Here is a 25542-nt window from a genome sequence, read left to right as displayed (position 1 = left end):
TGTGGTAGTCGGTGTAGTAGTTGGTGTAAGTAGGCCTACAGTCTGAAAAGTTACAAATTTATTGACAAATTTGGAGAAAAAAAAAAAAAATTGAGCTATAAGAGAGGGGCTGAGATTTGTTGGCATATTTTAGCATGTTGCTTTAGAAACAAGATCAATTAGGTTCCAAGCATGTTGAATGTAATGTCCTCAGAGGGCTTAAGCAGGCCATTCTTCACTTCTTAATTGACTGACAATACAAGCCTGCATCTTGAAAGGGTCTTGTTTGCATTAATAAACAAATCATGCAGACTGGATGAACTAGTGCACACAAAAGCCTCAGTGCTCCATAGCCAGGGGGCTTTTTAACCTTGGCAGAGGCTCAAATTTGATGTTTTTCCACATGCTGAAGCTGTGCCAAATTAAAATATAATTACTTATTGGAAAGGGTTTTACTAGGCTGACATCAGGCCTGTGACAAGAGATGAAGCTGAAGACAAAATGATGGCTACATGAACTTTCAGCGTAATGCTGGTGCAGTCAATCTTAGCCCCAAGAGAGCTTTCTTAGTCCTGCTCAGAAAGAGCTTACTTTTGCATTCTTGGACAGGAATAGTACAGCAGTCTTTGTGTCGCACTGTGCAAGCCTTCATACAGTGTCTCCTGTGCCAGGTGATTAACCTCTGACCTCTGCCATATATCTCTGCTATAACTGCTTTACACCTCTTAGAGAGAGGTGTAAATTTAACCTGCAGGGATAGCTCTCTCTCAGTCTCGCTCTTTAGCTGAATAGACTGCTCACCTTTTAAAGTGTGGCTCAGACCAGGGTTGACGTGAAGCTGGCAGAAGAACTGGTACTTTTCCTACCTCCTGCTTTCACACTTGGTTTAAAAGTCAGGAAACAGCTAATATAAAAACATTGTGTGGCCAACATAGAATTTTGGGGTCATGGATTTCTGATAACTAGTAATAATATATAGCCTGCTGATTTACATTTATATTACAGGTTTTTGCCAGCTGTAGGATCTTGACCATCATACTTTAAATACAGTCTCCGCAGTGTCAAAGTTTCAAATATTCATTTTCTGGTCAGTTGTTAACAGCAAGATTATGTGGATTTCTTTATTTTGAATGCTATTGGAGCTGTGTTTTCTGGAATGATGGTGATCCATCCTACTTTTAAAATGAGGGAAAAGGTTAAGGATGGAATGGGGTGGTGATCATGAAGACGGACCCTCAGAACAATTCTCCATAATCCAGTCGAAAATGTCCAATGGACAGGAGACTCGATTCCTCCAATAAATGCAGGAAAAATGCTGGTCAATGTCAAATACAGAGTGGTTAACATTAAGATGCTGGTATTTCCTTTTTTTAGTATAAAAAACATTCAACAGTACATACACTGACATACCACAATTTATGGGACAGCAGTAAGTAAATTGATTTTCCTCAAAGGATGGCTTAGGGAAGCCCACACCAGTATAAGTTGGTAGGTGTTATCTTGTGAGTGAGGGTAAACAAGGCTGCATGGCAATTCATTGTGATTTTGGTATTGATATAGGTGCCATATGGATAGGTCATACCATTTCTGAAATATTCCTTAATCCATAGTGTTAATTGTGTACCGGGAATATGTGGACAGTGCAGTGGGTGGTAATGACTGTGACCAGTAGTATCTGGCAAGAATTGTCTGTGTAAAGACAAAGGACTCACAAGGGTAATCACATGCACATTAAATGCAGAAAGCCCCTCACAGTATTCATATAAATACTTCTAAAATTCTGCTCATAATGCAAAAAGAACACAAAGCTATAGATGCTCTAGGCCACTGCTGAAGTTCATTACTTCTTTGTGAAGCGAGATATGTGAAAGTGAACATTGATTAGAAACGGTTAACAACACTGTAGAAGTGTGATGTATTTTGTGCCTGGTGTGAAATGTAATTTAGTGGTTTATAATCACTGATATGCAAAGTTCTGTTTAAAATTAGACTTTGGGAATCTTGTAAAAAGTACAGAGAACTTGACTGTCTGTTCAAGTGATAGTAAGAGATATTGATTGAGCAATTGTGAAGCTCTCAAAATTCCTTACATTTTGTTCAATTTTTAACTTTGAAAAACTAGGTTTGAACTGTTACTCCCAGTGATATCCCTTGTCTGTCGTAAGGCTATTTTTGATGATGTGAAAGTGCCAGTAGCCTGCTTTTCCTCTCTGTATGTCTCTGATGTAAAACAGTGCCTGCCTTCCTACCCAGAGGTGGCAATAATGAGGCAGTCAGCTGGAAGGGTCACCTTGACGTTATGAGTATTGTAGATGGCCATTGTTGAAATGGTCCCTCTTTGCCGTTTGGCTGATGTGCGTTGGCTCAGGCCAATATCACGTGACATGAGTTTATATGCTCATGTGAGAGCTCAACGCCTGCACTTGCTTGTACATGGCTGGGGTAATGTACAGCACTGCACCAGATGCAGCGAGCCGCAGAGGCAGCAGAGTGTAAGACCTGTGCCCAGGGCTCAGATCCACACCACCTATTATATATAATTTGGCCCTGAAATGAGCTTTTGGCCACACCCTAGCAGGTCCGGATATATTATAATAATAAAGCTACTACCATGGATGCTATAGATTAGGGCTGGCCCGAATAGCGTTTTTTGAGCTCCGGATATTCGGCACTGATTCGAAGCGAATATTCGAATATTCGTTTTTAAAAAAAGAGGTAAAAAAAAAAAAAAAAAAAAAGCAAATCACGGCCCCTTTAATCCACTGAAAAATGTTCAATTTGCTCTGACCGACGAGACATATTCACCCCGGATTTTTGGTGTTTTTATCCCGGATTTTTGTGTTTTCACCCCATATTTTTTCTGTGTTTTAGCCCAGATTTCTTTGTGTTTTCATCCCGGAATTTCTGCTGCCCCATACCGCGGCTTATCAGCTGCATAAGCAGGCTAGGAGGCTGCTGCTGCACAGTTTCTCCGCTGCGCAAGCCAGCCCAGTAAATTGCTGTTTGTGTTTTCACACTTTGCTTAAAAAAACAAACAAAAAAAAACGTTTGTTCAGGAAGTATTTTATATTCTTAAACATTGTTGATTATATTAGAGGACAGTCATTGTATACTGTACTTGGTCTATTTCGGTTAAAGGATTGTGCAGGGCATATTACTGATTTTGTATTTTTGCACTTGGGCTATAAGCTCAATATTAAATATTTCGTTTGTTTAGAAATTATTTTATATTTTTAAACCATGTTAAATTATATTAGAGTAGAGGAAAGTCATTGTTAATGACGTTATTGTACTTGGTCTATTTCGGTTTAAGGATTGTGCAGGGCATAGCCGTATTACTGATTTTGTATTTTTGCACTTGGGCTATAAGCTCAATATTAAATATTTTGTTTGCTTAGAAATTATTTTATATTTTTAAACCATTTTAAATTATATTAGATAAGAGGAAATTCGTTCAGACATCATTTTTGTAGGCCAGGCTTTTGTAACCGATTTAGCCCCTACTGTTGCCACATTACCCCTTACGTTTTATTATATAAATCAGTTTCGAAGAGCCTGCATTTTTTTTTTATCATGTATAATAGAGGTCTGCGCGAGACTGATTTTTAAACCCACTCTTCCACGCTCCCGCGTTTCTGTCTCGTTACCGCTCCGCAAAAAAATTGCTTCTTTTAATCCCGCGCCCGCCCGCCACATACACATTTCTGCCGCTCCCGCCCCACGTTCCTAATATAAATTAAATAAACTACATTTAATGCTTCAAATTTACTTATATATTTATTAAAACAGCAGCGCTGAATAGTGCGGTCCCCTTCCTTACCCCAGTCCAAACACCATCGGTGTGTGCGTGTGTGTGTCGGTCCATCCTGCGCGTTGAGAGTTTTCTTTAGGTTTTTTTTTTTTTTTTTACAATTATTACAGTTTTCTTAACTATTTATTAATTTGCTCCCGCATCGTCTGGATTAAACTCCCGCTCCAGCCAATAACAGTTCAGTTCTGTCCCGCGCGCAAGATATTCTGACGGGACCCGCGAGAACAGAAGTGGTTAGAGTGAGGTGGAACTCTGGACAGGAGAAAAAAAACGAATATCCGAATACCAAAATTAAAAACCGAATACCTACTCAACGAACGAATATCCGAATACCCGAATATTCGGGTCCAGCCCTACTATAGATCTAAAAGTTTGTTTGTATTTATGACAGTTATGTAAGGCTTAGTGATATGTTTTGCATGAGTGTGAATTTGTTTTAAGGAGAGGGTGTTGTAGTATTGATATTCAGTATAATATTTACAAAATGTATCAAATTATCTGAGCATGTTGATGTTTTCCGTGATTATAATAATCTATATAGCTCAAATTAACTATTTTTGCACTGTTCCAAACTTAACACTATTATATTAATATTATTTTAAAAAACTGCTGTTGTAATTATATTTGCTTTTTTGAATCTTACTATCTAAATAAAGATGTGGGGTCTATCATTTACAAAACCAGTGAATCTTGATTTTAATGCATTTTTCAGTACACTAAAAATATGGAGTGGCTGAAACTATGCTTTACATTAAGATGTTAGTGTTTCCTTTTTATTTTAAAGAGCATTCAACAGTACATACACTAACATGTCAAAAGTCATGGGACAGCAGTATGTTAATTGATTGGGCAGTGTTACTTTAGGAGACATCTTGGGAAAGTGTTATCCTGTGTGTGAAGTTGAACAAGGCAACTATAATCAGAGTTTAAGCAAGGCCTGAATGTGGGTGCCAGATGGATAGGACATTCCATTTCTGAAATTGTGTGGCTATTTAACATTCCTCGATCCACATTCTTACCTGTGTACCAAGAATACGTGGACCGTGTAGTGAATGGTAATGATTATGACCAGTGGTACCTGTTTAGAATTGTATGTGTAAACAGTCATGAGACTCACATGGGAAATCACATGCACATTCAAAGCTAGAAGGCCTAGACACACATCCCACAGGTCACCGCAGCATTTGTTAGATTCATTGAGACATGGCAAACCAGTGGGGCACGATACAATGACATTTGGCATGTTAGTGTATATGGTAGCCCCCAATCAATACACTGTTCACAATACAAAGGATACGATGCAGTATAATTCAATAAAATTTTATGCAATGTATTGTTACAGCTCTTGAATAGACAACCGCACCGAGAGGATGAATCTCTCCAGAAGTACTTTTTGGGTGCGTGTTTGGAGAAAAGTGCAGCCTGAGTCGTCAGTGACTGATATTAATTGGCATCTGGGTGAAGAGGTGCTGAGGGATCTGGATGCGTACTTTCAGCCTGACACCTTTCCCACTAAAGCCGCAGAAATGAGATCAGAGGCGAAAGCGTGATGAAATATACCCCAAAATAAGACAGGCCGCTGCTCAATTAGACTGCTGTCATGGGGTCCTGCTGCTGCTGCTCTCACCTGCAGTAAGACAAATCCCCCAAAGGGCCTCTGCACACCTCCTTAGGTTGTAATGTGCATTTTATGGTCAACAAGGAGGTGAAATAAAACCCGAGTGATTTATTCCGGCCCTGCAGCGGTTTGTCTAGAACTGATCTCATGAATAAAAAGTGCAACCACATTACACAGAAAACACAATAATAAGCCAGTTTTTCCAAGCTTTTTGAAGATCGTTTATGTTTTAATGAGACTTTGGGACTTCTTGGATGGGGACTGATGCTCTTTCTCTTGCTCTCTTTTTTCTTTCTCTCTCTTTCCTATAGCAGCAGGCTGTACTTTTGATGAAGACTCCGACCCCAGCCTGTGTGAGTTCAGCCAGGGAGAGGAGGATGATTTTGATTGGCAGCTGTTCCGCGCCCACGCCTCGCCTCATGCCACCTCTGATCTCCTGCGTGGTAAGCCTACCCAGCATCCATCTGGGCTGCCTATTCTCATTCCACCAGCCTATTTCACACTGCTCGCAAACTATTTCACACCGCGTGCCTCTATTTTGAGTGGCGGCCGATCTGGGGCCGCTGCCCTGTCAGAGTGGGCCAGGAGCTGACGCCAGACTCGGCTCTGCTCTGCTCTTGCTTTACACTGTTCCGCTGACTGTTTTTAATGCTTTGGCTCCAGACTGTTGAATATCACATCTAGTGGCTACTGCTGGCTTAAAGTGCAAGTCACTCCAACCTACAGCCTTATTAGCAGGCAGTGTTTGTGTTGTTGGCAAGCGTTTGGTTTGTGTTTGTTTTCCCACAAGGTGGGAGATGCTGGAGCTGTGCGGCGGATTTCTAAGGCTCCGTGGAGAGCGTGCTGATGAAATGAACATAGGCACGGACAGCTTATCAAGAATGTACGGCTCCACGCAAATCAACCTTGAGATGCCAGTTGTGCATAATTCATCAGCTGTAATCAAGCAGTCATCCTTCAGTTCCTGCTTACAGCTCCATACTCTGGCGCTATTACATATGCTCTCTAAGCCTGTGAGGTGCTTAAACACACACACTCTACAAAAGATGGCATTTTGCCATGTGACTGCACCCTTAATATGGGTTATATTTCTAGACATTGCTTGATAAGGGTAAGGGTATATGTTAAGTTAAGAAAACTAATTGAACTGGCAGTTTTACTTGCTTTAGGTTTTAGTTTGTAAAATATTTAGTGCTGCCAAAGTTACCTTTAAAAAATCCTAAAGCTAAATTTCTGATGGCTCTTTACTTCCAATTAAATTAACTATTATACAGATATAGCTGGCTATATGTCTAATACAAAGTAATTTTCAGTAATTTTAAGACATTTGTTTTTAGTTTATCCAGGAAAAGACAACAATACTCTCTATATTGTGCTGGCCACAGATGGAATACGGCCTTCACCTTTAACCCATTTTGCATCGAACACACACACTAGTGAGCAATCACACAGTGGCATACAATAAGCACACATTCTTGGAGCAGTGGGCAGCCAATGCTGCAGTTCCCAGGGAGTAGTGAAGTTAGACACCCTTTTTCAAGGACCCAGCTGTGGCAGCAATCCAAACCTGGGTATCAAACCCACAACCATGTCATCAACCATGTTATCGCTCACCAGTGAGATCCCATTGCCCAAGCCATCGAAATGTTATTTTACTTTAACTTAACCTATAGTTTCATTATAAAAATTCAGTGTATTGTATAAAAAAGAAATGAGTCATTTGAGATTTAACTCTTGTTCAAATAGACAGATATTTAATAATACACACATTTCTATTCAGGCTTTCTTGATAAACAAATTCACTGCATGATAGATGCTGAAAATAGAAGCTAGTCAAAGGGCTGTTAATGTGAATAGCTTAGGAAGTAGAACATGAAAAGTGTGACATAATATTCAATTATTACTGACTAGCAATGGAGTTTACTTTATCATAACACTGTATTGAATATTGTGCAGAAATACTTTTTTAAAATTGTTTTCGTTTTCTGAGTGCTGGCAAAACAAACTGCATTGCTATGCATGCTTAAGGTTAAATTTGAGAACATTTTACAAATATGATTGTTCGCGATTAACTGCCCAAAATAATGTGATAAATTGCAGTTAAATATTTGAATCATCTGGCAGCCACAATAATAAACAGAATTAGCTGAGAGTGCTAAGAGATCTTTTATCATGTCTTGAAATTCTAAAATGTTCGTACTGCAGTCTCATAATGAGAAAGTTATGTAGATATACTGTATTGGCTGCATTCAAGCTACTTTTAATTGGCAGTATATTTTCTTTTTTTTTAAGGTGTTCTCACACATACGCGCACACACACACACACACACACACACACACACACACACACACACACAGTCCTAGGAAAACTATGTTTTTTTTTTTACTAATGATGATGCAAATCAAAGACTGCAGTGATTAGTAAACTGACCTTTTCCTTCATTAAACTGTTGATAAGTGAGTTTGACTCTCCCTAAAGAAGACATGATGCCGAACGAGAAAGAATATGAGAATTAAGAGCAACATTGCACAAACTTAGTTTGTTGCTAAGAAGAATAGTAGAATTAGACAACAATAGATGTGACAAGAATATGATAATGAGACTATGACAAGAACAGGATAGATAATGAGAGGAATAAGCAAGTGAACAAGCTTTGCAACAACAAAAAAAATTCCAGGCAGTCGAGATATGAAAGCTCACAGGATAAAAAGAAAAAAGAACACATCTTTGGGGAACACTGCAAATCAAAACAACATTATTCGAAAGGTCAATTACTACTAAAGGGAATAGCAGACAGTAGCTGGAAAGGCTTAAAGGCTAGCTCTATTTAAATAAAGCGCAGTGCTCAGGGACACATGAGATGGCTATTGTACTGTTGTACTGAAACATATATTTATGCACATACTTACACGCATGCAGAAGCATACATAAAGACATGGATTGTGTTCTGTAACAGTTGTAAACTATTTAAGAACAAGGACATGTACCTAGCAGTCCAACTCATGATGAGCTTGTCACTGCACTGGACAGTGCAGTACCATCACAGTACATTGTAAAAGTGTGTGGTGAAGATAGGGAGCAGAGATACAGTATGTATGTAAGAATATATAGTTAGTGATATATGGAATTAACAGCAAATATTGCTGATAGGGATAGAGAGTTTAGTATCTGTGTATTCAATGTGTGTGCAGAGTACAATGTGGTTTTAGTACAGTCTTTGTGTTTTTTTTCTTTTTTTTTTTTAGTGTGTGAAAAGTCGTAGGGGTTTTTAGTTCAGTCCAGGTGTGTGATTGGTTGTGTGTGTGTGTGTGTGTGGTCAGGAGGGGTTCAGCTTTCCGACTCTGTGTGTTGTGAGGGGTCTGACTGCCTGGTGGATGAAGCTGTTGCTGAGTCTGGTAGTTGAAGCTCAGATGCTCCGGTATCAGTGTGAAGAGTCAGTCTGAGATATGAGTGTGATCTGTGGCTTTGCGGATGCTGCGTGTGAATTAGATGTCCATGATGGAGGGGAGTGAGACATTGATTATCTTCTCAGCTCTCCTCACTGTCCATTGCAGGGTGTTCCGATCTGAGATGTTGCAGTTCCCAGACTAGATTACATTGCTGTGGAGCAGTTGAATTGTGTTCTCTGGAATGATGGTGCTCCATCTAGTACTTTTGGGGTAATCATCCTACATCCTGAATTTAATACTACTCTTGTCACTGGGTGGAATTAACTCCTCACAGCAATGCTCCCATATTTGGTAGAAAGACTTCCGCTGGACAGTTACCACATTGTAAGCTCATTTTTTATTATTCTTGTTTTCTGAAGAAATTACAAAACTATGAACAGTTGTATAGTGTATCTTTATGTATGGTCAGGGCTTTACCAAAACATTATTTCCCTCATGCCCTTTTGTCCAGCATTTTTACTAGATCACACACTGGTAGAGGCTTGCTCTTGCTTCTAAAGCTGGACCAACAGGGATGTTGCTGGATTTCAACTTGTGATTTAACATTTATTAAATGTTAACTATAGGGTTGGGATGTGTAACATACAGTAAATGTTCAATTTTAATACTTAATATTAGATTGTGTTAAATGCACACTGCGTACGCTGTGTAAGCTGAATTTTGCATTTGCGTTTTTGGTTTTTCAATAATGCAAGATAGAATGGCACATGAGTAATGAAAACATAGGTCCATTCTCCTTCTCATGCTACAAGTGATGCCATGTACCTTGGGAATATTTGGAGATTGTTTGACTGTTCAACCACACATCAGTGAACAAGGTTTAAATAGCTTTATATGCAGCCACAGCAGCCAAAATAGAAATTACTGTGATAGTCACAACACAGCTGAAGTTGCGAAAACACTTGAATGTGAGAAGTCCTATGTTTGGAAATTTCTGGTTCCTGACAGCTAACTGTTTTTTCTCTGATTACACAGAGGTTTAAAAAAAAACTGTATTTAAATTAAAGTATGGGTACAGTACCTATACTTCAAATAAAATACAGTTTGTAATTTTTGCCCAAAACATACTTTTGTGAGGAAATATTTACATTTAAACCGCATTCTCTGGTAAAAACAGACATACCACCTTGCAAATAACTGATTTTAGGGAGGTATCAACAAGCCCCCCAGCAGCAGTCTCTTAAAGTAGTCTCTGCGTACCTAATATGTTGTTGTCATCACTAAACTAAATTATTAACTTATAATTAACTACATCAATAAAGTGGAACAGCTAGCAGCTAGTATATAAAATATTACATATATTAGTAAAAGAATGGCCTCTGTAAACTATTTCTGTAAACTGGCCTTTTTGTCAACATGAAAAATGCGCAAGCGAGCCCAATATACAGTATTCCAAATTCCAGGATATGGTATATGATTTGCAAACTACAGGGAGTTGGTATAAATACATTAAATACATAAAAAGAATATTTACACATCACAATTATTATCACATTTGAGTGTGATGCATGGTGGTTTTGCTAGTGGTGCACAAAGATTCTTTTTTTTCCACTGATATTTTTTGCTATAGTACAACTATGGTTTCATAAGGAACCATTCTTTCTTTAAAACCTGATTTTTCAGCGATCTAAAGTGCTGCCACTATGATAGAGAGGTCGCGGGTTTGAATCCTGGTCATGTAGTTTGCCATGAGCTGCCGGAGCCCTGGGAGAGCACAATTGTCCGTGCTGTCTCTGGGTGGGTAGTAGGGCTGGACCCGAATATTCGGGTATTCGGATATTCGTTCGTTGAGTAGGTATTCGGTTTTTAATTTTGGTATTCGGATATTCGTTTTTTTTCTCCTTTCCAGAGTTCCACCTCACTCTAACCACTTCTGTTCTCGCGGGTCCCGTCAGAATATCTTGCGCGCGGGACAGAACTGAACTGTTATTGGCTGGAGCGGGAGTTTAATCCAGACGATGCGGGAGCAAGAAAACTGTAATAATTGTAAAAAAAAAAAAAACCTAAAGAAAACTCTCAATGCGCAGGATGGACCGACACACACACGCACACACCGATGGTGTTTGGACTGGGGTAAGGAACGGGACCACACTATTCAGCGCTGCTGTTTTAATAAATATATAAGTAAATTTGAAGCATTAAATGTAGTTTATTTAATTTATATTAGGAACGTGGGGCGGGAGCGGCAGAAATGTGTATGTGGCGGGCGGGCGCGGGATTAAAAGAAGCAATTTTTTTGCGGAGCGGTAACGAGACAGAAACGCGGGAGCGTGGAAGAGTGGGTTTAAAAATCAGTCTCGCGCAGACCTCTATTATACATGATAAAAAAAAATGCAGGCTCTTCGAAACTGATTTATATAATAAAACGTAAGGGGTAATGTGGCAACAGTAGGGGCTAAATCGGTTACAAAAGCCTGGCCTACAAAAATGATGTCTGAACGAATTTCCTCTTATCTAATATAATTTAAAATGGTTTAAAAATATAAAATAATTTCTAAGCAAACGAAATATTTAATATTGAGCTTATAGCCCAAGTGCAAAAATACAAAATCAGTAATACGGCTATGCCCTGCACAATGCTTAAACCGAAATAGACCAAGTACAATAACGTCATTAACAATGACTTTCCTCTACTCTAATATAATTTAACATGGTTTAAAAATATAAAATAATTTCTAAACAAACGAAATATTTAATATTGAGCTTATAACCCAAGTGCAAAAATACAAAATCAGTAATATGCCCTGCACAATCCTTTAACCGAAATAGACCAAGTACAGTTTACAATGACTGTCCTCTAATATAATTAACAATGTTTAAGAATATAAAATACTTCCTGAACAAACGTTTTTTTTTTGTTTGTTTTTTTAAGCAAATAGCCTAAGTGTGAAAACACAAACAGCAATCTACTGGGCTGGAGAAACCGTGCAGCAGCCTCCTAGCCTGCTTACGCAGCGGATAAGCCGCGTGTGGGGCAGCAGAAATTCCGGGATGAAAACACAAAGAAATCTGGGCTAAAAACACAGAAAAAATATGGGGTGAAAACACAAAAATCCGGGATAAAAACACCAAAAATCCGGGGTGAATATGTCTTGTCGGTCAGAGCAAATTGAACATTTTTCAGTGGATTAAAGGGGCCGTGATTTGCTTTTTTTATTTTTTTTTTTTTACCTCTTTTTTTAAAAACGAATATTCGAATATTCGCTTCGAATCAGTGCCGAATATCCGGAGCTCAAAAAACGCTATTCGGGCCAGCCCTAGTGGGTAGATGGCACTCTTTCCCCTCATTACTCCAAGGTCGATGTGGATCAGTACAATGTATCAGAACAGAGTTTCTGTGCTTTCCTCAGAGCGCACTGGCTACTCGACAATGCTGCTTCAGCAGCAGTTCAAAAAGAGCCGGTGGCTGACTTCACGTGTTAAAGGAGGCCTGTGCTAGTCTTCACCCTCCTTGTGTTGTGGCATCACCTGTGATGGAGGAAATACAGCTGAGTAGCAGCTAAAGGGGTGGTACAATTGGCTGAGCTAAACTGTGAGAAAATAAAATAAAAAAATTAAAAGAAGAAAAACTAGATTTTTGGCTTTAGTGGTATAACTTTTTGTGCTATATATAGCCATTTTTTTTATCTAAAAAATAAATAGGCAGGCATTAACAGTCTCTTTGAGTTTTCATGCTTCTATGTAGATCCTATGTAGAGTCTTTTCCAAATAAGAAGTCCGTACTATGCAGAAGTGGTTTCTGGCTCCTTCACACTTCATTGCCTCTATAACAGTTTGTTGCTCCACTATCATCCCTGCAGCAGAATGGTGGCGATGGTGGGATATAAGTTGTGCTTAGCTGATAAGGCTATTTACAGTGGGACTGTTTTAACTGCCTAGCCTGTGCTGTGTGAAGATAGGCAAACTTTGCAGCAGCAGTGGGAATCTGTGTCCCTGGAGAGAAATTAAGATTTGCTATCTAAGGCGAGGGAAGGGAGCAAGAGTGGTATCAGGAGAGTTTAATAGGATTCTTGAGCATTAGGCTTCCCCTGTTTACAGTCTTTTCAATTTCCCCTCTGAAATGAGTGTGCTTCCTAGGGCTTGCAGAAATGAGAGCAGGGGCTAAACGGTAAACACTGTATGGAGCACGGATCTGCGACTCAGAGGATTCTCTGAAGTGCACATTGGTGTGCGTCTGGAACAGATTCAGTTGTCTGAGGGACATTTTTCATTGCCCAGAAGTTTTGGTGTTTGTGTCTTTAAATTTGTGCAGAGCTGTTACAGAGCTGGAGATGTGAACCCACAACTAAACAGTGACTATTGCAAAGCAGACTTGGCCTCACAGAATTACTTTAGCGTCCTTGTTTATTTGTGGACTGCTTTCAGATCTCAGTTGTAACAGCAGAAAAAAAAACTTGTCGGAACTCCTAGATTGGTGCAATTATGTAAAAAATTAGAAGTAAATGATTAGAGGTGTAAAAAGGTATAAAAGGTCTTCCCCGCAGGCCCTTAAAGGCTACTTTTGCAAAATCTGTCCCAAATCTGTCCCAAAGTGAGCACCATTTACATGAAACCTTTTAAAAAAAACTTTTGCAAGTAAGGGAAGACGTTTTTAGGCTAAATGAACAACAAACACTCCAAAATCTGAAGACTTCATTTTAAATCAGGAGATAATTCCAGAATCTGTAAATTAGGTCCAGTAAATGCTAGACCTAATTATACATTCTCTTCAGAAAGAGGCCCCTGGGTCAGGCCCTAATCACAGTTGTAATGCTTTCATGCATAAGAAGATTCCCCAAGATATTAGTTCCAAAACCATTCTGTTCTCTGGACTTGTTGTCTTACTACCACTATGCTTCGTCAGAGGAGCGATGAGGCACAGAACCACTGCGATATCTGCAGGTCTTTATCACCTGGCCCTCTCCAAACAACAGCTTTGTGCCCCAGCTGTACATTATCTGCCCACTCATTCTCTAGCCTCATTTATCTCCAACATGAGAGAGCCCAAGAGCCCTAGACAGAGGGGAGACTGCAGGAAGGCACATCTGGTGGAGTTGTAGGGTCATTATCGATGTGGCCAGCTTCTCGGAATGATCAAATAAAGGCTTCCCGAAGCCTGCCTCTGACGCTGCCTTCCTCAATCTCCTGTTCTCCGAGCAATCCTCAAGATTTGTCACTCTACACATTTGTAATACAATTTGCAGCATGGTGCAATTATTTTGAATCACCTCAGGCATTTCCCTTATGTTCCCAGCATTCATGGGTTGCGATAAAAAAGAAAGAGAAAAAGACTTAACACCTGCTGCGTTTCAGATGCTGCAGAACCAAGGTCGGGAGCCATGGCCTGAAAATGTGAATTTTTTTCGTTAACCAGTCAGAGGATTTACCTCCATAATTCTGTAACAAATGGATCTACACAATCCTGCCACGGCCTGGCCAGATAAGCCCTCATTATAAGAAGTGATTGTTGTACAGGCTTCGTAATTACACATCATGTTCATTTGTGCCTCACAGAAAAGGAGACAATCCAGGGAAATGAATAAACCCATTCAGACAATAAAAAAATCCTGTGCTGATGATTGTAAGGAAGCAGATAGTGTTGTGTGGTGGAGCGGCAATTCATTTGCCAATCATAATGCCATGCACACCAACAGGGAATTCAAAAAGAATTTCATTGGAAAAAGCATTGCACAAAATCAGGAGATTTCTGGTGTAGCTGAGAATATGCCTTTGATGACAATTTTCTTTTGAGGAGTAATAATTATGATAAATTATATTATTGTCATTTTAATACCATTTTATGCCAGTGATATAAGTTTAATAGCTTAATAATGCAATTAGATCATTTTAAAACCAAGCTCATTCATGTTATTGAATAACAAAATCACAAATCAGATCAGTTCATCACCTGGAGTGATGTCACTCCAGGTGAATACTTATGCTTGATGTACACCATTGTCATATAAGATTACTTGTTAGTTTTACACACGTTAGTTTTACACATTTTACAGTAACTTTGGCTGAGTAAGTCGGATATGGTGAAAAACACACTGATGGCATGGATTTTGCTGTGTGTTCTGATAAAAAACAGCATTGTCTGCTAATGTGTGTAAGGTCAGGCCTGGTGCTTGTAAAATCCCAGAAACCCTTCCATGATGGTTCACAATGGACCCAATGCACAGGTTTTGCAAGATGAAAGCTGTTTTTGTTTGTCTTTAATCAAAATGCAAGCTGCAGATGTCTGTGTATGGATTGAATAAACTGTCTTCATTTAAATCTTCATTAAAATTGTATTGCACATTCAGTGAAAGGTCACTTTCTTAGACTATGAGGTGAGAAAGAATAAGAAAATTACTGCATGCATCTGCAGTGGTGCATCAGCCATCTCCAAAGATTCAGTTATGAAAGTGGTGGATCCCAAGTGACAAGGGCAGATTCTGCCAAAGCACTTCATCCAAAACTTAAGTTATAGCTATGGCATTCCACTCCACTTGCTCTGAGAATTAATTAAACATGCTACTCTCACATCCAGCCTTGTGGAAATTGAATTAAAACAGTGAGCTTTCCCTTCGCTTTGATCTTTTCATCTGATCTGCGATAAACGTGCTTTCCATCTCCGCTGTCCCTGCCCCTGAAGTTTCAAGTCATGAATTTCTCCATCATAATGGGACTCAGAAATGGTATCCTAAAAGAAAAAAAAAACTTGAGACTGTATTATCTGGATTACAGAGCATGGAACTCCTTCATCAAAGCTTGTATAAGATCAAAGCTTTCTGACCAGTACTGGAATCAAATACGTATGTATCCGCCTAAGAGGCAACCCTGGCTCATTTCCACTGACTTCTTGCTGATATGGTTTCTTATTGCAAACCTAGGAAGCTTAGGAGCATGTGTCCAACAGCATCTCAAGTAAACATGCTACAGCCGGCCCCTTATTTCAATCACGTCATGCACCTTGCCTAGAGCACAGTGTAAACAATGGATGAAAAGTTTGATGATCGCTGTTTTCAGGCAGAGTCAGCTTGGAGTTTTACCTGGCCGTACTGGGTACACATTGTTTTTCCCTGCGAAGGAATGTAATATAAAGCTGCCTTGTTTGTCCTGCGAGGGACTTGGGGAGATAAAAACTGATGTGTGTGTAAATTTTTGGGGTGCCGTAGGGATGCAGGGTGAAATGAGGAAATAAATGGCTGTGTAAATCCAGCCGGCCAGAGCAGATCCAAATCTAATGGTAGGCAGCAAGCATAAAGTAACAGGCTAAGGTTGGACAACGGCTCAATTGCTGGAGCTTATATTTATGCAGTGCTGGTGCTTCAAATAAATAAGCAGCCACATAATATAAGAGTCCATACATACTGAAAGGCTATAAAGTTCTTCTGGGTGTCGAACAACCCTTTCTCCAGTAATTTTGTTATTGGCTTTTAAAGACAATGGTCATACTTACTCTTAAAATTAAGACTCTGAGACTGTCAGTCAGTGCCCTTTAAGAGTTTGCTTCTACTCCATCTTATAAACCACAATGGAAATGGGACGTTGTTGCTCATGCAAGTAGCATGATTGTTTATTACTTTTAGAATCTGATGCAACAGATTCACAAATAATATGTTTGTGGGTAGGACACAATCTTAAAATTCTATCAACATTTTAAACAACCAGCAGTTTAGGTGTTATTTCTTCTTGAACCGAACCTCTTTTTTTCTAAACTGTAACACTCTAGGAGAATGCTTTTAAAGCCCTAATAATAAGCTGTAACTTGTAATACAAGTTAACATAACTATTGGGTTTACTTCATTTGAATAGGATACTGTCGCCTTATGCAGAGACAAAAAAAAAGGATGAAACTATGATCGTCAGCAATGGAAGGGCTAGGATAAGGATTAGGATACAATTTTAGAGGTTAAGGTTACAGTTAAGGGGAGGTTGTGGGTTACAGAAATTATTAATTTTTTTATTATTTCAATGCAAGCAGAGCAACTTAGAAAACATGTGTTAGCATGGTGGCAAGTCTTGCAAGCTTCATATAAAGCTACCTACTTTTATCTATAATTGATTTTTCTACACATTGTTCCTGTGTTTGTGCAAAGATGCATCATAATAAACAGGAAAAGAAGAGTCACTAGCTATATCCTATATGAGATATGAACAAAGTACGGTAGGAATTGAATGTTTATACAGCAGACGTGAAGACCTTGGACCCCCGTGTCTGTGATTGGTATGAATTTGCTTGGCCAGATTAGATTAGAATGTCACTTCACTGCATCAAAAATTATTTGTATAAATTGAGAAAATCTCTACTCAATTGCCAAATCGCCAAATAGTGGCTACAAATTGCGTCCTCCCTTAGGAAATAACTGGTTACCTGTCACCTGCCGCAGGGTTAGAGCACACTTGACAAAACTAAAAAGCTAAATATTAGTCCTTACTTATAAGCACTGTGTTAAAACAGTGTAGCTGACATTCACATTTATATAAAAACAAAACAGCTAAAGTGGACATATAAGATTTTCAGACAAAGCTTTGGTAAATTAGTCAGTGTGATATAGAGCACTTTTGCATTTTCCCTTAAGGGTTTTGTCTTCCTTGCTCATTATTGCCATTAAAATCTAATTATGAAAAACTAATCATAGTACAAACTGATTTGTTTTATTATTAGATTACGAAAAGGTTGATAGAGTTAGAGGTTCATCTGCTTCTGAGTTTCTCTTATTGTAACTGCACTGTTCTCCTGTGTCAGTGCCTGTTTTTTTCCACTGTTTGAAGTTAAAACAGTAAAACACCCAGAGACATGACATTAAACTTGGCAGAAAGAGGGGCAGGCAGGCAGGCGCTATGCTAATGCCAGCCCCCTCTGGCACATGTCTCCGTGTAATTAACGTCCCTTTGGGCCAGCAACAGGAAGGACCTTTATGAGTGAGGTTGTCTGTTTAACAAGATAATTGCGGACAAAGCGGCACACTCAGCATCGGCCCTTAAACAGGCCGGCTGGGTCACCTTGACCGCAGCAAGTCAACACGGCCGGACAGCTTATCTTTGATGAACCATCTAATGGGAAAAAGTGGAGGAGGGAGGAAGGAGGGGTGAAGAAGATGAAAGTGAAAGAAGTGAGTGCAATGTGTGTTTATGGTTGTGCTTCAGTGCTGAGCTTTATCCACGGGCAAAATGGCTGCAGCCTGTGTTTGTGTTGTCATGCTAGCTTAACTGCTCCGTGAGGCAGGGGACACTGGTGGGATACCCCCCAGTGTGTTTTTTTTTTTTTTTCTTGCTTTTTCTTCGTCTCTCTCTCTCTCTCTCTCTCTCTCTCTCTCCAACTCTCTTTTTTCCCCTCCCTCTCTCTCTTTCTCTGTTAACTGTCGACCACTCCCAGTGATGCAGAACAGCTCGTAAAGCCCTCACAGATGTGGAATTAGACAACCAGACAGAATGATGCGCTGTGCTAAGCTGACTCCAGACCCACAGGCTGACAAAAGCTGGACCTAACGGTGCGGCACGGATTAGCCCACGTCTTCTGGGGCATGTCTGTGATGTGGAACATTCAGGAACAACATGAAGTTTAAAAACACAGGGCATTGAATGTTAGATTTGAAGGAAACTTCATGCATGCATGTAATGTAATCACAAATACCTCACATAAACCCCAACACATCACAAAATACTGATGGTTATTATTTTAACAATAATCTTCATTTTTTATGTAGTTAACAAGTACACATCATACTGCAAGCTATATTGGTGATGGCTGGTACTGTCAGCAGCCAAACATACTTTTTTGGTCTACACTGGAATCCCAGCAGAACCCTTTAAAAATGTTTGGATTTATTAGGCTTCTCAGAGCAGGGGAGGAGGATTTTCGTAAATGCTCTGTTTTAGCTGCAGGTGAAACAAGGGCATTCTTTCTTAAAGCTGCTGACTGGGCTGCGTTTAGGCAGTGGAAATTATGTTGCTTTACAGCTCCGAGGTTGGGTTTTTCATCAAAGGTCGAACCGCTTGCTCTGGGGGATGCTGTAGCCGCTCACTGTGGGGCTGCAGCCCCATCTATTCAGAGCCTGTGCCATCTGCGCTGTGATTCAGTGCCCTGCTTCAATGCGCAACACAGCCATACTGGGCCCTCAGATACTGCATGCAGTCTGTAGGCGGAGAGCTGCTCAGCCTCCAGCACATGCCTGTGTGAAAGTTTTTTTTTCTCATAGTGTCCTCTAAATGGAAGCAGAAATCATAAAACCCAAAGTTTTCTAGAGATTAATCCAACATTACCACACTGTAACTAGAGCAAAGACATAGAGCAAACATAGTATGAATTTATCTCTGAATCTGCTTGAATTTATCTCTGAATCTGCTTTCATCCAGGTGTTTACATATACATCACCAAAACTGTGCGGAGTCTATAATGAGTCTTGAAGGTAGGTGAGAGCAAACGCAGCAGTCCAATCACATCTATCAGCCTGACCATTTCTGCTTTCGTACAGATCTTTGAAGATTCCTCTCATGTGCTTTGTCGCTGCACAACACTGAAAAGGAATCATTCAAGTTCTGGTCAATTAGTCCTTTTTAGTCCACCTGATCAAGAGAAAAAGACAAAAGTTAAAACTAGCTGACTTGCACAAGGATCTTTGGATTGATGAGGTTCATTTGTCAGCCTAAAGGAAATAAGACAGTGTGCAATCATTACCTGTGCGTCAACCCTTTTTTTTTTTTTTTTTTTTAAACACTATACACCATAACCCCATTTACCCCTGGTAACTGACTGTCATTAACATCTGGACTGTATCCTAATTAGGGCTGCATGATATGTCGCTTCACTATTAACATTTACAATGTGCCATATGCAGTAGTCAGATTATAGGGTGCGCCACAACATGTGCAATGTCAAATCATCATGCTATCATTATTCTTTACTGCCTAATACAAAAGAAAAAAAAAGTTATTTATAAATATTAGAAATTTTCGTAACTTATTTATCAGAGGCAGATTATATCTGCCCAAAATATTTTATTTAATTGCAAGTGCATGATTTATTTTAGTGCAGGAATATCACAACAAATAGAATCATTAACTTTCATGAAAATTCAGCCCGAATCTTGATAGTTAAATGCATGTGTGGTGTGTCAGACTGAAATCAGATTTCTAAGTGGGATAAAATAAATAGAATATGCAGATTTACTTATTGCACTACTGTGTTTTATTTGTTCTGAGAGGACTTTTGGTTGTCGACTGTCGACTCTTAGACCTCCTTTAGTGACCAAATTCTATCTGGTTAAAATGCATGTTGGATGCATGTTACACTTATATAATATAAATATAATCCTTATAGCTAAACTCGTGAAGTGTTGTTTTTTTTGCGATGCAAAACAATATTATGTCATGTTTTCAGAAGGTTCCTGGGACACTGTTTCTTTAACGTTAAAAAATGGAACATTTTGAAAAAATACTTAGAATGTTCTCTGTTAGCTGGGATTATACTGGCTTCCGCTATTCAGTAAGAGGCCTGTGCGGAGTTCTGTAGCTGAGCAGGGGTTTCTTTGGTTCTGTAAATGTTTGTTCCATATTTATTGATTCTTTACGTGCCATTTTTGGTATGTAACACATGCATTTGGTTAGTCACCATTCATACATACTTCCCAGGCTTGCCATAAAAGAGCTCCTTGTTTCCAAGACAAAATTGCTTCTTGGCTTCTCTTCTGTGTGAACACAGAACTTGTGTTAAAAGTACTCAACAGAAGGGGTCTATTTATGCAGCTTGTCTTTCCTTTCACTGGCCTCTTTCTCACTTGCTCTCGCACTCTCTCGGCTCTTCTTCTCAGGTGCAATCTATTTGCAGAGGAATTACCATAATATCCTGTGTCTCACACGACTTGCTGTCATCATAATTGATATGTAGACTTGGCTGCAGGGTGGGGCCATTTGCATATAATCGTGTTAACTGATATGATAATGAATGTGGTGGGCCTGATGCAGGCAGAAAACCTCTCTGCAGACGGATTGCCATTTGGATTAATCACAATAAGCGATACATTATGTCTGGGAGGGATGCTGCTCTTCTGTATTTGCCAGCCAGTTGCTCTGCTCAGCACACCTGGGGAGATTTACAGAGGCCACATGAGTACAATAAACACCGTCCTCGTTGCTTATGTAAGTTTGCTTCAGCTCTAAATTTGTTTGGCCACATTTTCTCTCAAGGTCTCTTTTGAGTGCACTGTGTCTCTCACACTTCTGGCCACCTGCAGTTTGTTCTACTTCTTACCCAGCTGACTAACGCTAAAAGCCGTTTAATATCACCACTGCTGAAGGGTAGCTGCATAAAGGCAATGCGGACCATTCTCTCATATTTAAGCTCAGGATGTTCAGGCTTCTTCTGCATTCTCCTAGCAATTAAGGAGCTTAATAGTACAATGTCATTAATTAGGCATGCTGCAACTATGTACGCAACCTTTGCGAAAGTCACTGAAGCAGCAACAGACTAGCTCCTCTGCTACGGCTTAACTCTGTTCCAGCTCACTTGCCGTGCATGATGTTAACAAAACCTTCAATGATCTTTTAAATAGCAACCAAAGAGCACATCGGAATAAGTTAAGGGCCATCTTTAGACCTGCTGCATTCTCATTCAGGCTTTTCAGTAAGGAAAACTCCATTTGCAGCATGGCACAAAAAGATATTTTGGGAGATGCAGGGTAGAATTTGAAACACCTACGCACTCCCCAAGACCTGGCAGAACCTTTATACATAGATAAAATGGTGAAAGATCAGAGATAGATGAAGTGTGAAGGTAAGCAAAAAAATAAACAAAAAAAAAAATCAGATAGAATTTAAGTTACTAAATATGTTGCATGCCAAATGAGATTTTTTTTAGGTTTTAGTTAAGTAAGAACAAATATGTGCAATGTTCAAACAGAGATTTAGTAAGGGTGGTTTCACCTCTACCTTGTTTGGTGTGAACCAAAATAGCAGGTGTGAAATCCTGAACTAAGAGACAAAATTTGGTCCACCCAAAAGAGGTGGTAATGGTCTGTATAACCCAAACCATCTTCTGGTTTGGTTGTTTCGGACATTTAGTCAAATTAGATGTCAATGAGCTTGTGATCCCTGTATCTAGGACCTGTCTGCACCAAATTAAATTAGTTTGCATTGCTTGTGAAGTCAGCCCCCATCTGTTTTCAAATTGCTGCTGATGCAGCATTGCAGAGTAGTCAGCGTGTTTGGAGGAAAGCGCAGTGACCCGGTTCCGATACATCAGCTCACAGACACCTTGTGCTGATCGACATCACCCTAGGAGTGATTAGGGAAAAGAGTGCCATCTACCCACCCAGAGAGAGCAAGGCCAATTGTGTGCTCTCATGGCAAGCTACATGACGGGAAAGATAAGAACATTTAATTAGGTTTTTAATAATTGTACATAAGTGTACATGTCAAACTTTGCCTAATTTTTATGTGTTATAAAAAGAGAAATATGGTTCTGTTCTGCTATAATTCAGTATTTCTCGGATATATATATATATATATATATATATATATATATATATATATATATATATATATATATATATATATATATATATATATATATATATAATTTTTTTTTTTTTATAATACAAAAGCAGCTTGTCACAAAGGCACCTTATGTATAGGGGTATAAGGATGGTGGTGGATTAGAGGAGAAAGAGAGGTATGGAAAAGGAGAACTGAATGCAAATACCCCTGGAACGATCACAAGCTCACAAGTGCGGTGATCTGTAATTGGCCTTGTCTTCTCTGTGTTCTGAGAATCCAACACTTACTAGTCCCTTCATAATGTCCCCTCATCATCCCTTCTAATCCATCTTCCACATTCCCTCATCCTGCTGAAACAACAAAGTCAGAGCATCATTGTACGAGTGGCAGAGCCTGTACACGTGACTGCTGTTCAGCTATAGAAGAAGAGAGAGAGAGAAAGGAAGGCAAAGATTAAGGAAGAGAAAGAGTAAAGAGATAAGTGAGAGGGTAAATGAGAGAGATAGAAGAATGAAAGAGGGAGCTGGAGAGAGAGAGCTGGAGGGAGTGTGGGGGATTATAATAAGGCTTGAGCGATGAGACGTAGGAGGAAAAGAAGAAGCAGGACAGGGACAGAAGCAGATAGGTACGTGCCAAAAGACAAAGGAGCCATGAAGAGAGAGATAGCGCACGCCCGTGTTCAGAGAACGGCAGCTCCGTTTAGCAGAGCACAGGAGTTGGGAGGGAAAGTGAAAAGAAAAGATGGTGAAGCTTTGCTGGGTGGAAAGCGACATATGGAGCGTGAAACACATGGGAGAAAATCAAAATGACCTGTTTTGCTCTTCTGGTTTAAGAACTGCTTTATGTATGTACAAAAAAATCTACACAAACAACTCTTTAAAAGCTAAAGCATTAATTATGGAGATGTTATTAATGAAGCTGGACAGAGAATATAGGATGTCATTTATGTATTGTCATCGTACAGTGAAATGCTTGGAGTGTGATGACACAGTAGACAAAGTCGCCTTTGTTCTGCGCGTTTCGCTTTTTTGCACAAAGAAAATATGGCTCGTCTTTTGAGATTTGTTTGTGGATCTGATAGAGCTCTGCAACAAATAGCTTGCCCCCATCTGAAATCTCCCCAAGGCTGATAATGAAGGAAAAGAGAGAAAAAAGAACTCTTCAGAAAAGTTTGTTGTTGCCTGCAGCTTTAAACTAGCCTCAAACCACAGTGAATGTGTGTGGTGCCAGCAGTGAGGGGCGCTTTAGCCTGGTTTGTGCATGCCTTTTGAGGCAGAGCTGAAGAGCAAGCCTCTCAAGAGGAGGCTAACTCAAACACCCTCAGACTGCTACTCCAAATGACTGCTGGGGATTCTCTAGCAGGATCTGTCTGAAGCCATCTACTCAGGCAGAAGCACTGCTAATACAAGGGGATGTGAACTAGAGTGTGGAATTGAAATAATGGCATGAACACAACTGGCAAACTGGCAACAAGGAGGGCACACACCCCACCTAATGAGTTGCTTAGCTGGAAACATAATCACGATGAAAAATAACGCTTGCATAAATGGAGGGAGAAAAGCATGATATGTTCGAAGGCAATGCTTGAAAGAAGCCAAATTAACTGCCTGTAGGGTGCGAATTTCATTTGGCACGATTTTAAATAAATAATTACAAATAAAATGCAGAAATTACTCAATAATTTTGCATATGATTGGACGGCATGATTCAGAATGGTTGTGCTTACTGTAGAATGCCAGTTTTTTTTGGGTGTACAGAGGCATATACAATTCAACACATGCTCTAATCTCCATACTCAAACAAACACAAACACTCAAGCCTTATTTTTGATGGCCTTGAGTAATGCTATTTTTTGGCTGTGATGAAAATACAATAAGTTTTATAACATTCCTTATGCCTACCACTGACAAAACCTTCTTTTTAAAGTCAAAATAGAGCTACAGATGACATAGCTGCCTCCTCATCAGTTTGCTGGGAGCTGTAATCTACTAAGAGATCTGTTGACACTGCTAATGGCAGGACGATCTGCCCTTTCAGAATTTTGAGGTCATATTTTTGTAATTATTTGGTTAAAACTTATATTTCTTCTTTGGAATGCTATGTTCATCTTTTACTTCCGTGATGTGAGAATCCCACTGAACCTTGCCGTATTTAAGTGTTCATGTTACTGTTTGTTGTTGCTTCTTCACATATACAACCAGACTCTTAGCTAAGCTGGATTTGATTTCTTACTTACTCTAACTTTTGTTCCACCCTAAATTATACTCTGCATGTGAAATATACACAGTGTAACTGCTGTATTATGGAATGGAATGGAAAAGCATAGGTAATAAGCTGATTTTAGCCTTGCTTTGGCTGCTATCTTTAACTTAACATATCTGATAATGTCACTGGGATGTCACTCCGCTACAACTAACTTAAGGATCGGAATTAGACTGAAACTTTTAAAGCTGATACAGAAGCCATTTAAAATGCTTTAAAAAGCCACCAGACATCCCCAATGAATCCCATATATAGTAAATATCATACAGCACTCTGATTGTTCCGCCTGGCCAAAAGGGACCATAAGGAGAAAACAATTCTCCTGGCATTATTGAGGAAACTCTTGGCAAAACCTGTCCAGCCAACAACAGTCTCAATGAAAAGACCGTGAATGTAGATCAGGATTTGGATCAGGACATTGTTGACACTATGTACCAGTTATTTTACGAGTAGTTTGCAGAACAAACAGTTATATAATCTATATCGAATAGATTATATACATATATATAATTGTTTTTTAATATGTCTCTGCTTTGTCAACTGTAGCCAAATGTAACACAATTTTGCAGTATATTTTACCTAAAGAATGTGTCTGTATAAACTGTGCAAGCACCACAGATCAACAATTCATCTACATTAAAATTCTTGGATTGGTTTTGGAAGCAAAAAAATTAGGATCAGTACATCCCTTGAAAGAACATATTTGTGGCAGAGATAGGTTAATTGATTTGTGGCTGCCTGTGGCGTTGGAGATGAGAGATTAATTTGTTTGACTGCGGTACGGCTGTGTGCACTTCCAAACCAAGCAGAGTGTGTTAATACTCTGATCTCGGTGAAAATGGGGAGAATGTCGTGTGCAAGCTTTGTCAAGCCAAGTTAATTTACAACACAGCCTAGCCGTGGTTCCGTTATTAAACTGATGCTGTGTATAAAGCCTGGAATATAAATTTCATGCAATTGT

General features: G+C 39.4%; 1 protein-coding gene across 11 annotated transcripts in view; it reads left to right on the top strand.

Moving 5' to 3' along the window:
- Nucleotides 1-25542, top strand: part of ptprub (protein tyrosine phosphatase receptor type Ub) — a 595528-nt gene that overhangs the window by 75691 nt on the left and 494295 nt on the right. For 8 of the 11 annotated variants that reach the window (XR_007439597.1, XM_049480639.1, XM_022673672.2 and 5 more), the window contains one exon: nt 5720-5851. Coding sequence is in view for 10 of the 11 variants with exons in the window: in XM_049480639.1 (XP_049336596.1) it covers nt 5720-5851 (132 nt within the window). In the remaining variant the exon portion in view is untranslated. The remainder of the gene's footprint in view (nt 1-5719; nt 5852-25542) is intronic. The other 3 variants (XM_049480638.1, XM_049480640.1, XM_022673673.2) reach the window with 1 other exon arrangement.

Source organism: Astyanax mexicanus, chromosome 6 (genome assembly GCF_023375975.1).
Source record: "Astyanax mexicanus isolate ESR-SI-001 chromosome 6, AstMex3_surface, whole genome shotgun sequence".
Taxonomy (NCBI): domain Eukaryota; kingdom Metazoa; phylum Chordata; class Actinopteri; order Characiformes; family Acestrorhamphidae; genus Astyanax; species Astyanax mexicanus.
The sequence above is the reverse complement of the archived record's forward strand: the minus strand, read 5'-3'. Positions and strand labels throughout refer to the sequence as shown.